We start from the raw sequence: 14364 nt of genomic DNA, 5'->3' as shown, positions 1-14364 counted from the left end.
GTGCAAATTAAAATTAGGAACTTTTTGTTGGTTTTCTGTGGAAATTTGAATTTAAAGTTGCTGTTAGTAAAATAGGTTTGTTATGATGTGAGCCAAATCTATGTTTTGGCTTCTTTCACTGAGCTACAACAGTTGTTCTCAGACAATAAGCACTGAGTATCCCACTCATCCATGAATTTAAGACCCACACTGTTTAAACTCATGTTTATTTTGCAAATACCTTCATGGAAGGCCCTAAATGAATATCCTGTTTTATATAGGTCGAGAGCTGATGTACGATGTTGGTATTTTATACGAAATGTGTTTAAAATGTCTAGTTTTCACTTGATTTTGTTTATTTTGCACAGTACAATACATAAAAATGATGATATGAATATCTTGAATTAAATTCAGAGCAGTCACAATGTCAAAGTGTTGTTGATGATGTCTGTAATATAAGCTTGGATAATCCTGAATGAGTCTCTGCGTCAGACAGCTGTGTGTGTGTGTGTGTGTATACCTGGTACTCCTCAAGTTGTGGGGACCTAAACTTTTTTACACTTACATTATCGGGGCTTGTCTTCCTTATGGGGATCAACTACATTTTAAGGTGAGGACATGTTTTAAAGTTAGGCTGAGGTTAGGATTAGGATTAGGCCACTAGTAATTCATTCAATGCAGTGTCCTCTGAAGTAGGGCTGGGTATCACCACCAAAAGCCTAAATTGATTTGATTACGATTCACAAGGTCTCAATTAAATTCGATCCACAATTTAATTTGATTCAATTCCCGACTTAATTAGGAATATTTCAGTTATAATACCACTCTTAGTTGGTTATGAAAACATTTTTACAGAATTTAAACGTGAATTATACAAATATTCCTCACTACTAGCATATGGATAATATTTGTGTTTGCATTAACAACAGAATCCAAAGCAGTTACATTCATGTACATTTTATTTAACTTGATCGACACACCCCTCCGGGAGCTGCCACCTTATTGTGTTGGATGGGTTTGTGTGTCCCAATGATCCTAGGAGCTCAGTTTTGGGGGGCTTTATGCCCCTATTAGGGTTACCCAAGGCAAACAGGTCCAAGGTGAGGGCCCGAACGAAGAGCGGTTCAAAGACCTCTGAAGAAGCAAATAAATGGACCGCAGTCTACCTCACCTGGACTAGGGTCATCGGGGGGCATGATGGCGAACACTTGGTGTTTGGGCCTGCACCCATGGGGCCCTGACAGGCACAGTCCAAAAAGCCAAAATTGGGTCCCCCTTCCCATGGGCTCACTACCTGTGGGAGGGGCCATGGAGGTTGGGTGCAGTGTGAGTTGGGTGGTGGTCAAAGGCGAGGACCTTGGAGGTACGAACCTCGGCTGCAGAAGCTGGCTCTTGGGACGTGGAATGTCACCACTCTGGCAGGTAAGGAGCCTGAGCTGGTGCTCAAGGTTGAGAAGTTCCGACGAGATATAGTCGGGCTCACCTTGGCACAAAGCTTAGGCTCTGGAACCAGTCTCATTGAGAGGGGTTGGACTTGTTTCCACTCCGAAGTTTACCCTGGTGAGAGGAACCAAGCGGATGTGGGCACACTCATTGCCCCCCCGGTCAGGGCCTGTACATTGGGGTGGGGGGACGGGTACTAACTGTTACCTGTGCTGTTTGTGCCTGCACTGAACAGCTGTTCAGAGTACCCAACCTTTTTGGAGTCCCTGGAGATGGTGCTAGAAAGTGCTCCTGCTGAGGATTCCTTTGTTCTGCTGGGGACTTCAATGCTCACATGGGCAATGACAGTGAGACCTGGAGGGGTGTGATTGGGAGGAACGGCCCCATGAACTAAGCCCGAGTGGTGCTTTTTTGCTGGACTTCTATGCTTATCACTGATTGTCCATAACAAACACCATCTTCAAGCATAAGGGTGTCCATATGTGCACTTGCCACCAGGATACCCTAGGTTGTGAGTCAATAATCGACTTTGTGGTTGTGTTGTTAGACCTGTGGCCATATGTCTTGGACACTTGGCTGAATAGAGGGGCGGGCTGTCAACTAATCACCACCTGGTGGTCACTTCAGTTGGTTCCGATGGCAGGGGAGGATGCCAGTCCGGCCTGGCAGACCTAAACATATTGTGAGGGTTTGTTGGGAACATCTGGCGGAGTCGCCAGATGTTCCCCTAATTATAAGCCTTACTAAAGTATGTAAAGTGCCTTGAGATAATGTATGTTGTGATTCAGTGCTCTACGTATCAAACATGCCTGGCTTATTCCGCACATTTTTCATGCCCTTTCACATGTTATATCAGATTGGCACCTGGACCCTACGGTCATTAAATGCCTGTGTGTACTTTGACTATGATGTGATTGACAGTGGACGTCACAGACGGGGACATTTTAGTGGCCAAACTGAAAAACATATGATGTCATGGTTGAGTAGAGACGATGACACGCAAACATGCTGAGGGAAATACGAGGTCCACCAAGAAAGAGATAAAATCTACTGCTTCAGGCTGAAGACTGGGCAGTGTCTTGTCTTGGCCTCACTGTAACGATGCAAAACCTCGATGAAGTGGACCTCTGTTTCCCACAACTCCTCAACGCCTCCTGCAGGAAGACGGCATTGCCTCCTGCTGTGTCCATGATCACTTACATCATGCTGACGTTCATCGGTCTGCTCACTGTGATTCTCAACCTGCTCGTCATTGTTTCCATCTCCCACTTCAGGTTGTTAAGTATTTGTTGTTTCTTCATTTCAGAAATGTTAAGGATTATACAACAAATAATAAAATGTATGTTACTCTCTTGCTTCTGCAGGAAACTTCACACCCCCACCAATATCCTCCTCCTTTCTCTGGGTAGCTCAGATTTTCTGGTGGGCTTCCTTATTTTCATTCAAACCTCAGCGATAGACGGTTGCTGGTTCCTCGGTGACTTTATGTGTATCGTGTATTACGTGCTGGAATACATCATCGCCTCTTCCTCAATAGGAACCATGGTCCTCATATCAGTCGATCGCTATGTGGCTATTTGTGACCCAATGCATTACCGAACCAAAGTCTCTGAAAAACGAGTTAAGATGTGTGTTTGTGCTTGTTGGGGGTGTGCGACCCTCTGTCACTGTGTGCTGCTGAGGCACAACCTGAAACACCCAGGCAGCCTGAATTCCTGTATCGGAGAGTGTGTCATTCTAATCAATAACATCTCTTCAATTATAGACATTACTGTGTCCTTTATTGGTCCTGTCATTGTCGTCATCGTCCTTTATCTCAGAGTTTTTGTGGCAGTCATCATTCAGGTCCGTGCCATGCGAGTGCGCACAGCAGCCGGTCCTCAACAGAGCTCAGTGAAAGTAAAGAAATCAGAAATGAAAGCGGCGCGGACTCTTGGCGTTGTTATTGTTGTGTTTTTATTATGCGTCTTCCCGTTTTTTAGCGGTACGGTGACAGGTGTGGACATCATGCTCAGTGCATCCAGTGATGCATTTATTATACTTCTGATCTACTTTAACTCCTGTTTAAACCCGCTGATATATGCCTTTTTCTACCCCTGGTTTCGAAAATCTATCAAACTAATTTTTACACTTCAAATACTGAAGCCCGGCTCCTCTGACTTTAAATTAATGTAAAGATAGCAGAGCTGGTGAGGAGTTTTTTAATAATGTAGGGATCCTACACAGCAATAGAGAAAATCAGTAAACAGCGTAAAGTCTAGACATAAATTGTCCATCAATTGTCTGCTAGGTGGACTTTAGAATCTCTTCTGCATCTCCCTGCATCATATATGTCACATATTGTGTACAGAATATGTTATAAATATTGTACGAGTCAATTCCCATACATTTTCTGCCCCTAAATGTCAATTTTCCCGTCTCATTTATGCTTTTATCACTGCATTTTAGCTTTTTTAACATTCTGTACATGCACCATGACTCTCTGTGACCAAGCAGTTATTTAAATAGTTGTTTTTGTTCTGTGTTTGTTTCTCCAAGATATGACTCAGCAAAATGTGTTAGGGTCATTGATAATCTCTTGTGCATTTTTAAGGATTTGTTCTTGATGAATTTTGCAAAGCTGGTGTTTGTGTAAATTAATATTAGGACCTTTGTTTTTTTGTTCTCTGGGGAAATGTTGAAATTAAAAGTTGCTGTCACTGAAATACATTTGTTACGATGTGTGCCAAAACTTTGTTTTTGGCTTCTATCACTGAGCTACAACAGTTGTTCTCAAAGAATAAAAACTGACACTCACATTCACGCATGAAATTATGACCCAAACTGTTTAAACTCATGTTTATTTCACATGTACCTTCATGCAAGAGCTAAGTGATATGGCCTTGAATTAATATCCTGTTTTATTTAAGTCAATAGGTGAAAAACGATGTTGGTTTTTTATACGAAATGTGCTTTAAATGTCTAGTTTTCACTTTATTTTATGTATTTTGCACAGTACAGTACATAAAAATGATGATGTAAATATCTTGAATTAAATTCACAGCAGTCACAATGAAAACCAAAGTGGTGATGATGTTATGATGATATCTGAAATATTAAGTGTAAATAATGATGAATGAGTCTCTGTATCACAGAGCTTTGTGTGTGTGTGTGTATCTGGTATTCCTTATGTTGTGCGGACCCTGTTTGCACTGTCACATTATGGGGATGTGTCTTCCTTATGCAGACAAACTACTTTTTAAGATGAAGACATGTTTTAAAGTTAGGCTGAGGTTATGATTAGTATAAGGCCACTAGTAATTCAGTCAATGCAGTGTTCTATGAGGCAGGGCTGGGTACCTCTACCAATATTGATTCAATGCACGATTTGATTTGATTCAATTCCATTTTTAATTGGAATATTTCACTTACAATACCACTCTTAGTGGGAAATGAAATTTTTTTTACAGAATGAATATGTTAATTATACAAATATTCATCACAACTGGCATATGGAGAATATTTAATAACAGAATCTAAAGCATTTACATTAATGTACTTTTTATTTAACATGACCAACACACCCCTCCAGGAGCCGCACCTTATCGTGGTGGAGAGGTTTGCGTGTCCCAATGATCCTAGAAACTCAGTTGTCGGGGGGCTTTATGGCCCTGGTATGGTTACCCAAGGCATACAGGTCCAAGGTGAGGGACTGCACTCTACCTCGATTGAATGAGGGTCACCGGGGGGCATGATGGCAAGCACCTGGTGTTTGGGCCTGCAACCTTGGGGCCCGGCCAGATACAATCCAAAGAGGCAACATGGGTCCCCCTTCCAATGGGCTCACCACCTGTGGAAGGGGCCATGGAGGTTGGGTGCAGTGTGAGTTGGGTGGTGGTCGAAGGCGAGGACCTTGGCGGTGCGTTCCTCGGCTGCATAGGCTGGCTCTAGGGACATGGAATGTCACCATTCTGGCAGGTAAGGAGCCTGAGCTGGTGCTCATGGTTGAGAAGGTCTGACTAGATATAGTCGGGCTCACCTCAACACACAGGTTGGGCTCTGGAACCAGTCTCCTTGAGAGGGGTTGGACTCAATTCCACTCTGGAGTTGCCTCTGGTGAGAGGAACCAAGCATGTGTGGGCATATTCATTGCCTCTCGGCTCAGGGCCTGTACATTGGGGTTCACTCTGGTAAACGAGAGGGTAGCCTCCCTCCACCTTCAGGGAGGCTATCGAGCCTGTTGGTGGACTCCAGTGGTAAGGGATGCCTTCAAGCTGAAGAAGGAGTCTTATAGGGCCTTTTTGGTTGGTGGGACTCCAGAGGCAGCTGATGGTACCAGCAGGCCAAGCAGAATACAGCTTTGATAGCCCGAGTTATAAGCCTTGCTACAGTATGTAAAGTGACTTGAGATAATGTATGTTGTGATTCACTGCTACACCAATCAAACACGCCTTTTTTTCATGCCGTTTCACAAGTTGCATTAGATTGGCTCCTTGACCCAACGGTCATTAAATGTCGGTGTGTACTTCAACTATTATGTTATTGACAGTGGACGTCACAGACCGGCCAAACTGAAAAACACATGATGTCATGGTTGAGTAGAGACGATGACATGCAAACATGCTCAGGGAAATTGGAGGTCCACTGAGAAAGAGATAAAATCCACTGCTTCAGGCAGAAGAGTGGGCAGTGTCTTGTCTTGGCCTCACTGTAACAATGCAAAGCCTCGATGAAGTGGACCTCTGTTTCCCACAACTCCTGAACACCTCCTGCAGGAAGACAGCATTACCTCCGGCTGTGTCCATAATCACTTACATCATGCTGACGTTCATGGGTCTGCTCACTTTGATACTCAACCTGTTCGTCATTGTCTCCATCTCCCACTTCAGGTTGTTAAATATTTGTTGTTTCTTCATTTCAGAACTGTTCAGGATTATACAGCAAATAATAAAATGTATGTTACTCTCTTGCTTCTGCAGGCAGCTCCACACCCCCACCAATATCCTTCTCCTTTCTCTGGGTATCTCAGATTTCCTCGTGGGCTTCCTTATTTTCTTTCAGACCTCAGCGATAGACGGCTGCTGGTTCCTCGGTGACATCATGTGTGTCCTGTATTACGTGCTGGAATACATCATCACCTCTGCCTCAATAGGAACCATGGTCCTCATATCAGTCGATCGCTATGTGGCTATTTGTGACCCAATGCATTACCGAACCAAAGTCTCTGAAAAACGAGTTAAGATGTGTGTTTGTGCTTGTTGGGGGGGCTCGACCCTCTGTCACTGTGTGCTGCTGAGGCACAACCTGAAACAGCCAGGCAGTCTGAATTCCTGCATCGGAGAGTGTGTCATTCTAATCAATAACATCTCTTCAGTTATAGACATTACTGTGTCCTTTATTGGTCCTGTCATTGTCGTTGTCATCCTGTATCTCAGAGTCTTTGTGGCGGTCATCGTTCAGGTCCGTGCCATGCGAGTGCGCACGGCAGCCGGTCCTCAACAGAGCTTGGTCAAAGTAAAGAAATCAGAAATGAAAGCGGCACGGACTCTTGGCGTTGTTATTGTTGTGTTTTTATTATGCCTCTGCCCGTTTTTTTGTGGTACGGTGACAGGCGTGGACACCCTGCTCAGTGCATCCAGTGATGCATTTATTGTACTTCTGGTCTACTTTAACTCCTGTTTAAACCCACTGATATATGCCTTTTTCTACCCCTGGTTTAGAAAATCTATCAAACTCATTTTTACACTTCAAATACTGAAGCCCGGCTCCTCTGACTTCAAATTAATGTAAAGATAGCAGAGCTGATGAGTAGTTTTTAATAATGTAGGGATCCTACACAGCAATAGAGAAATCAAATGAACAGAGTAAAGTCCAGACATAAATTGTCCATCAATTGTCTGCTTAGGTGGACTTTAGAATCTCTTCTATACTTTGACCCTGAGTCTGGAAGTGTGCACATAGTGTGCATAAACATCCCAGCCATGACCAAGCACAACACAAGTGGGAAAACTGAAAACCTGATGTCCTTTTATTGCCTATAATGCATAATATGTCATATATTATGTCCAGAATACGTTATAAATATTGCACAAGCATTTTAACATTATGTTCATGCACCATGACTCCGTGACCGAGCTGTGAATTAAATAGTTGTTTCTGTTCTGCATTTGTTTCTACAAAATATGACTCAAAATGTGTGAGGGTCATTGATAAAATGTCTAGTTTTCACTTGATTTTATTTATTGTACAAACACCTGGTATTCCTCATGTTGTGGGGACCCTATTTACACCGTCACATTATGGGGACTTGTCTTCCTTATGGGGACAAACTACTTTTTAAGGTGAAGACATGTTTTAAAGTTTGGCTGAGTTCAGGATTAGTATAAGGCCATTAGTAATTTAGTCAATGCAGTGTCCTCTGAAGTAGGGCCAGGTATCGCCACCATTTTCAATTCGATTCACGATTTGATTTGATTTTTTCACGGTTGATTAATTCCGATCTAAATAGGAATTTTTCAGTTACAATACCACTCTTAGTTGGTTATGAAAAATTTTTTTTACAGAATGAATATGTTAACTATACAAATATTCTTCACAGCTGGCATATGGAGAACATTTGTGTTTACATTAACAACAGTATCCAAAGCAGTTACATTAATGAACTTTATATTTAATGTTGAACTGTGCCCTCAATTATTATTTGTTTATTTGTATTTATTGTTTATTGATGTGGGTCAAACTTAATTTGTGAAACTGAAAAGCCGCCTGTGATACTGAGCGTGTCCAATAAAAGCCCTCCTGCTCATCTGCATCTGATTGCAGGCAGTTCATGAGCGTGGAGAAGAACAATGGAGAAGAGCGTCTTCTTTCTTTTACCTTCATTTAAAGTTTGGTGCTGATTTTGGTTCGTATTGTGTCACCGCTGTATGGCCTTGCTCTGCTAACATTTAACATGACTAGCAAACCCCTCCGGGAGCCACCACCTTATCGTGGTGGAGAGGTTTGCATGTTCCAATGATCCTAGGAGCTCAGGTCCAAGGTGAGGGACCGGACAAAGAGCGGTTCAAAGACCTCTATGAAGAAGCAAACAAAATTACCATGCTCTACCTTCTCCCGGACACAGGTCACTGGGTGTCCCCTCTGGAGCCAGGCCTGGGGGAGGGGCATGATGGCAAGCACCTGGTGTTCGGGCCTACACCCATGGGGCCCGGCCAGGCACAGCCCAAACAGGCAACATGGGTCATGGCTCACTACCTGTGGGAGGGGCCATGGAGGTTGGGTGCAGTGTGAGTTTGGTGGTGGTCGAAGGCGAGGACCTTGGAGGTAGGGACGTGGAAGGACTCTGGCAGGTAAGGAGCCTGAGCTGGTGCTCGAGGTTGAGAAGTTCCAACTAGATATAGTCGGGCTCGCCTCGACACACAGCTTGTGCTCTGGAGCAGCAAACACCATGTTCCAGCACAAGGGTGTCGATATGTGCACTTGGCACCAGGATACCCTTGGCAGTGAGTCAATGATAGACTTTGTAGTCGTGTCGTTAGACCTGTGGCCATATGTCTTGGACACTGGGATGAAGAGAGGAGTGGAGCTGTCAACTGATCACCACCTGTTGGTGAGTTGGCTCCCATGGCTGGGGAGGATACTGGTCAGGTCAGGTCAGTCCTGGCAGACTTAAACGAATTGTGAGGCTGAACTGGAGGAGTCCCCTGTCAGAAAGAGTTTCAATTCCCACCTCGGGCAGAACTTCGACCACGTCCCAAGGGAGTCAGGAGATATTGAGTCCGAATTGACCATGTTTGGTGCCTCCATTGTCAATGCAGCTGACCGGAGCTGTGGCTGTAAGGTTGTTGGTGCCTGTCGTGGCCGTAACCACCGAACTCGTTGGTGGCATCAAGTAAGGGATGGAGGAGTCCTATCAGGTCTTTTTGCCTAGAATGCAGCTTTGGTGGTCACGTCAAAAACTCGGATGTGGGACGAGGTTGGTGAGACCATGGAGAACGATTTCGGCTTCGTAGAGGTTCTGGTCAACGATCAAGAGACTCAGGAGGGAGAAGCAGTGCACTATCAACACTGTGTGCAGTGGATTTGGGAACTGTGTGCAAAGAGTGCATGGACAGAGCATGAGCAAAAAGTGACTAACCACTCTAGGCACCGATAGTGCCCGTAATATGCTGGCAGCTGCCCAGAGACTTCCACTTGAACACCTACCCTGCGTGGCTGACTGCGCTTTCATTCTCTCTTTATTTAGTCATTGGAAGAAAAGCAAACCTTTCATTACGATTAATCTATATAAATGAATATCAAAATGTGAGATACACCATCCATCCATCTTCTACCTCTTTGTCCTCCACATGAGTGTCACGGGGGGAGCTGTGCCAGTCTCAGCTGAAATAGGGTAATAGGCGGGGATTGAGAGCCCTAATTATAAGCCTTACTACAGTATGTAAAGTGACTTAAGATAATGTATGTTGTCTTTAAATGCTATACCAATTAAACACGTCTGGCTTCTTCTGCACGATTTTCATGCCCTTTCACATGTTCACATCAGTTTGGCCCCTGGACCCTACAGTCATTAAATGCCCATGTGTACTTTGACATTTTACTGGCAATGTGATGTCATGGTTTAGTGACGATGACACACAAACACACTGAGGGAAATAGGTCCACTGAGAAAGAGATAAAATCCACCGCTTCAGGCAGAAGACTGGGCAGCGTCTCGTCTTCGCCTCACTGTAACGATGCAAACCGTCGATGAAGTGGACCTCTGTTTCCCACAGCTCATCAACGCCTCCTGCAGGAAGACAGCAATGCCTCTGGCTGTGTCCACGATCACTTACATCATGCTGACGTTCATCGGTCTGCTCACTGTGATTCTCAACCTGCTCGTCATTGTCTCCATCTCTCACTTCAGGTTGTTAAATATTTGTTGTCTCTTCATTTTAGAACTGTTAAGGATTATACAACAAATAATAATATGTATGTTACTCTCTTGCGTCTGCAGGCAGCTCCACACCCCCACCAATATCCTCCTCCTTTCTCTGGGTATCTCAGATTTTCTCGTGGGCTTCCTTATTTTCTTTCAAACCTCGGCGATAGATGGCTGCTGGTTCCTCGGTGACTTCATGTGTCTCCTGTATTATGTGCTGGAATACATCATCACCTCTGCCTCGATAGGAACCATGGTCCTCATATCAGTTGATCGCTATGTGGCTATTTGTGACCCAATGCATTACCGAACCAAAGTCTCTGAAAAAAGAGTTAAGATGTGTGTTTGTGCTTGTTGGGGGGGCTCGACCCTCTGTCACTGTCTGCTGTTGAGGCACAATCTGAAACAGCCAGGCAGCTTGAAGTCCTGCATCGGCGAGTGTGTCATTTTGATTAATAACATCTCTTCTATTATAGACGTGACTGTGTCCTTTATTGGTCCTGTCATTGTCGTCGTCGTCCTGTATCTCAGAATCTTTGTGGCAGTCATCACTCAGGTCCGTGCCATGCGAGCACGCACGGCAGCCGGACCTCAACAGAGCTCGGTCAAAGTAAATAAATCAGAAATGAAAGCGGCGCGGACTCTCGGCGTCGTCATCGTTGTGTTTTTATTATGCCTCTGCCCGTATTTTTGCACTGTGGTGACAGGCGTGGACACCCTGCTCAGTGCGTCGAGTGATGCATTTGTTATTCTTCTGTTCTACTTTAACTCCTGTTTAAACCCACTGATATATGCCTTTTTCTACCCCTGGTTTAGAAAATCTATCAAACTAATTTTTACACTTCAAATACTGAAGCCCGGCTCCTCTGACTTCAAATTAATGTAAAGAGAAGGAAGTTGATGTGTAGTTTGTTTGTTTTTTTAAATGTGGGGATTCTACAGAGCAATAGACAAACCCAGTGAACAGTGTCGAGACATACTGTAGATATAAATTTACTATAAACTTTACTTATATGAAATTTACATATCACGGTCTGCTTAGGTGGACTTTAGAATCTCTTCTATGCTTTGACCCTGAGTTTGAAAGTGTGCACATAGTGCTGCATGCAACATTCCAGCCATGTCCAAGCACCACACACGGGAAAACTAAAAACCTGATGCCCTCTGTTGCCTGTATGCATAATATATGTCACATATTGTGTCCAGAATATGTTCTAAATATTGCACAAGTCAATTCCCACTAGTTTTCTACCCCTAAATGTCATTCCCCATTCTCATTTAAACTTTTATCACTGCACTTTAGCTTTTTTAATTATGTACAGACTCTCTGTGACCAAGCTGTGATTTAACATGTTACAGTTGAGTTTGTTCTACTTTTGTTACTCCAAAATATGGCATTTGATAATCTCATGTGCAATTTCTAAGGATTTCTTCATGATTTGTTCAAAGCTGGTGTTCATGCAAATTAATACTAAAACCTTTAGAGAATCAGCTCCTATGATACAAAAACTGAAAGTTTATGATTGTGAGGATTTATGAAGTAAAGTTATCTGCGAAAATGTTGAAGTACTTTTGTTATGATGTGTGCCAAATCTATGTTTTGGCTTCTATCACTGAGATACAACAGTGGTTCTCAAAGAATAAGCACTGACTCTCCCTGAATTTATGACCCAAACTGTTTGGACTCATGTTGATTTCACAAAAATAGTGCAGTAATGCAGAGTGATATGGCCCTAAATTCATATCCTGTTTCATGTAGGTCGAGAGGTGACATACAATGTTGGTGTTTTATATGAAATGTGCTTAAAATGTTCAGATTTTACTTGATTTTATTTATTTTGCACAGTACAATACATAAAGATTATCATATGCATATCTTGAATTAAATTCCGAGCAGTCAAAATGAAAGTCAAAGTAGTGATGATGATGTTATGATGATATCTGTCATATTAAGTGTGGATAATCCTGAATGAGTCTCTGCGTCAGAGAACTGTGTGTGTATGTACCTGGTATTCCTTATATTGTGGGGACCTAAATCTGTTTACATTGGTCACATAAAAATCAAGTCCTCAAAACGTAAATTTCTACAATCCATTCAAGTCATGCCTAAGCCAGTCAGAGTGCACACAGCAGACACTATATGTCTCCATCACTATAGCAACTAGGGATGAGCCTGTACTATACATCAAAATCACTGGGTCAGATATTGAAAGAATAAAATGTTAAATCTGATTCAATCCCAGAATCATATGCATCGCATGCTTCACTGTGCACACACAGAATGTAAAAATGCAAATACAAAAACATTAATTAAATGTAAATAAAAAACTATGGCAAGTAGGGATGAGTCGATACAATACTCAGTAGCAATCCAATACTAATGTGTTAGCTCTGATTCAATCCCAAAATCATATGTATCTCATGCTTCTCTATGCACACACAGAAAAAATTTCAATTAGCAGAAGCATTTAAGCTGAGTCATGTTGTGTGCTTTGTGGGAGAAGAATATTTATTACACAGTTTGACAATTATGTCTTTGAAATAGCCTGAAAATGTCTGTAGGTAATAAAAACATCAGTACAATTTTTTTGTTAATAGCGTCTTACTTCTTACTTCAGCTTTTTACTATTAAATTTACTGACATCGGTATCGGTAGACACAGCCAGCTCTAGCCATAGGACATACAGGTGGTCGCCTAGGGTGCCACCAACTGGAGGGGGCCCTAGACTACCACAAGTAGAAATGAATATATATATGTATATATGTATATGTATATGTATATATACCCAGTTGGTGCAAGGGCCTTTCTGCATGGAGTTTGCATGTTCTCCCTCTGTGTGCGTGGGTTTTTGCCGACTGCTGCGGCTTCCTCCCACGGTCCAAAAACATGCAATATGGGGATTAGGTAAATTGGACACTCTAAATCGGCCGTAGGTGTGGAAGTGGATGGTTGTTTGTCTCTATATGTGGCCCTGCGATGGACTGGTGACCTGTCCAGGGTGTGACCCCGCCTATTGGCCCTATGTTATTACTTAATAATATAATGTTAGTTTAGACAGAAACAAGGGAAAAAGATTGTATGGAAGTTCAAACGTGTCGAATTTAGATGATCTCTATCGTTACAGCATTTAGCTTATTGTACCATTTTCTCTATTTATTATGTTTACTACCATTTACTTTTATTTATTACAATGCAGGGTTTTTTTTTTTCTTGTTTGTATATTTAGCTTGCAGTGTCCATACTTTTATTCTAAACATAACTGTTGACTATCATACTATTTAGTGTTTTATGACTTATTTATTAACGTGTTGTTCATTGTTATACATATTTGACTTTCTCATTGAAAACTGGTTTTGGACAGAGGAAATGGAGGGTGCGGCGTGGGGCACCAAATTCCAGTCTTGCTGGGGCACCAAAATGCATAGAGCCAGCCCTGTCGGTAGACACTCAGTCTGAAAAAAGTGATATCATGCCATCCCGAATTTCGACATGTTTACCTCTTGCTTTAAGGTCAGCCATGACTTTATTTCAGTGTTGTTAGTGCTCTGACTTGGTGTCCCAAGTAACACCGTACCGTACAGTGGGAAAGTACAGGCCACTTTCCCACTCTGTTATATCACATGGATGTGGAACTGACATGCCATTTGAGTGTTCCCATGATATTGTTAAGAAAAACTTGGCAAAGTGCCACTCAAAAATAAGGTGTATTGGACAGACAGACAACCCAAAAACTCTTGAAACAGCCAAAGAGTTTTAAGTAAATAACAATAGGTTGAGGTCATCAATGATGGTTCCTCCTGTGTATCCTCCTGTCCATGGTGTGACCAATGTCACCTGGGATTGGCACCAGCAACCCCAAAAACCCCGGATAATGTGCCAGATAAAGTGGTTTTGTGTTTTTTTTAATCCCTCAATGGATTTGATGGTGTTAAAGCAGCAAAGAGAGCCAAAGGTGCAATCAATCAATAAGAAAAATGTGTTTTAATAACAATGAATATACAGCAAACAACATAAAGCACATACTATACAGTGAACAAAA

General features: G+C 42.7%; 3 protein-coding genes across 3 annotated transcripts; all 3 read left to right on the top strand.

Moving 5' to 3' along the window:
- The first annotated feature begins 2523 nt into the window (after positions 1-2523).
- On the top strand, positions 2524-3597 carry LOC131455405 (trace amine-associated receptor 8a-like). The gene is made up of 2 exons (XM_058623011.1): positions 2524-2696; positions 2787-3597. Exons 1-2 carry the CDS (start codon positions 2524-2526, stop codon positions 3595-3597), a joined length of 984 nt encoding a protein of 327 aa, XP_058478994.1.
- Positions 3598-6117: 2520 nt separating this feature from the next.
- On the top strand, positions 6118-7191 carry LOC131455387 (trace amine-associated receptor 13c-like). The gene is made up of 2 exons (XM_058622983.1): positions 6118-6290; positions 6381-7191. The coding sequence occupies exons 1-2, from the start codon at positions 6118-6120 to the stop codon at positions 7189-7191; spliced, it is 984 nt and encodes a 327-aa protein (XP_058478966.1).
- Positions 7192-10136: 2945 nt separating this feature from the next.
- LOC131455362 (trace amine-associated receptor 13c-like) lies at positions 10137-11250 on the top strand. Its single transcript, XM_058622943.1, has 2 exons — positions 10137-10309; positions 10400-11250. Exons 1-2 carry the CDS (start codon positions 10137-10139, stop codon positions 11208-11210), a joined length of 984 nt encoding a protein of 327 aa, XP_058478926.1. The 3' UTR covers positions 11211-11250.
- The last annotated feature ends 3114 nt before the right edge of the window (positions 11251-14364 follow it).

The sequence above is a fragment of the Solea solea genome, chromosome 2 (genome assembly GCF_958295425.1).
Source record: "Solea solea chromosome 2, fSolSol10.1, whole genome shotgun sequence".
NCBI lineage: Eukaryota > Metazoa > Chordata > Actinopteri > Pleuronectiformes > Soleidae > Solea > Solea solea.
Note: the sequence above shows the minus strand (reverse complement) of the source record. Positions and strands in the feature narration are given on the sequence as shown.

Coding starts and splice junctions, on each gene's coding strand:
- LOC131455405 (XM_058623011.1), top strand. CDS start 2,524: ATGCAAAACCTCGATGAAGTGGACCTCTGTTTCCCACAACTCCTCAAC. Junction 2,697..2,786: donor GTTTCCATCTCCCACTTCAG/GTTGTTAAGTAT, acceptor TTGCTTCTGCAG/GAAACTTCACACCCCCACCA.
- LOC131455387 (XM_058622983.1), top strand. CDS start 6,118: ATGCAAAGCCTCGATGAAGTGGACCTCTGTTTCCCACAACTCCTGAAC. Junction 6,291..6,380: donor GTCTCCATCTCCCACTTCAG/GTTGTTAAATAT, acceptor TTGCTTCTGCAG/GCAGCTCCACACCCCCACCA.
- LOC131455362 (XM_058622943.1), top strand. CDS start 10,137: ATGCAAACCGTCGATGAAGTGGACCTCTGTTTCCCACAGCTCATCAAC. Junction 10,310..10,399: donor GTCTCCATCTCTCACTTCAG/GTTGTTAAATAT, acceptor TTGCGTCTGCAG/GCAGCTCCACACCCCCACCA.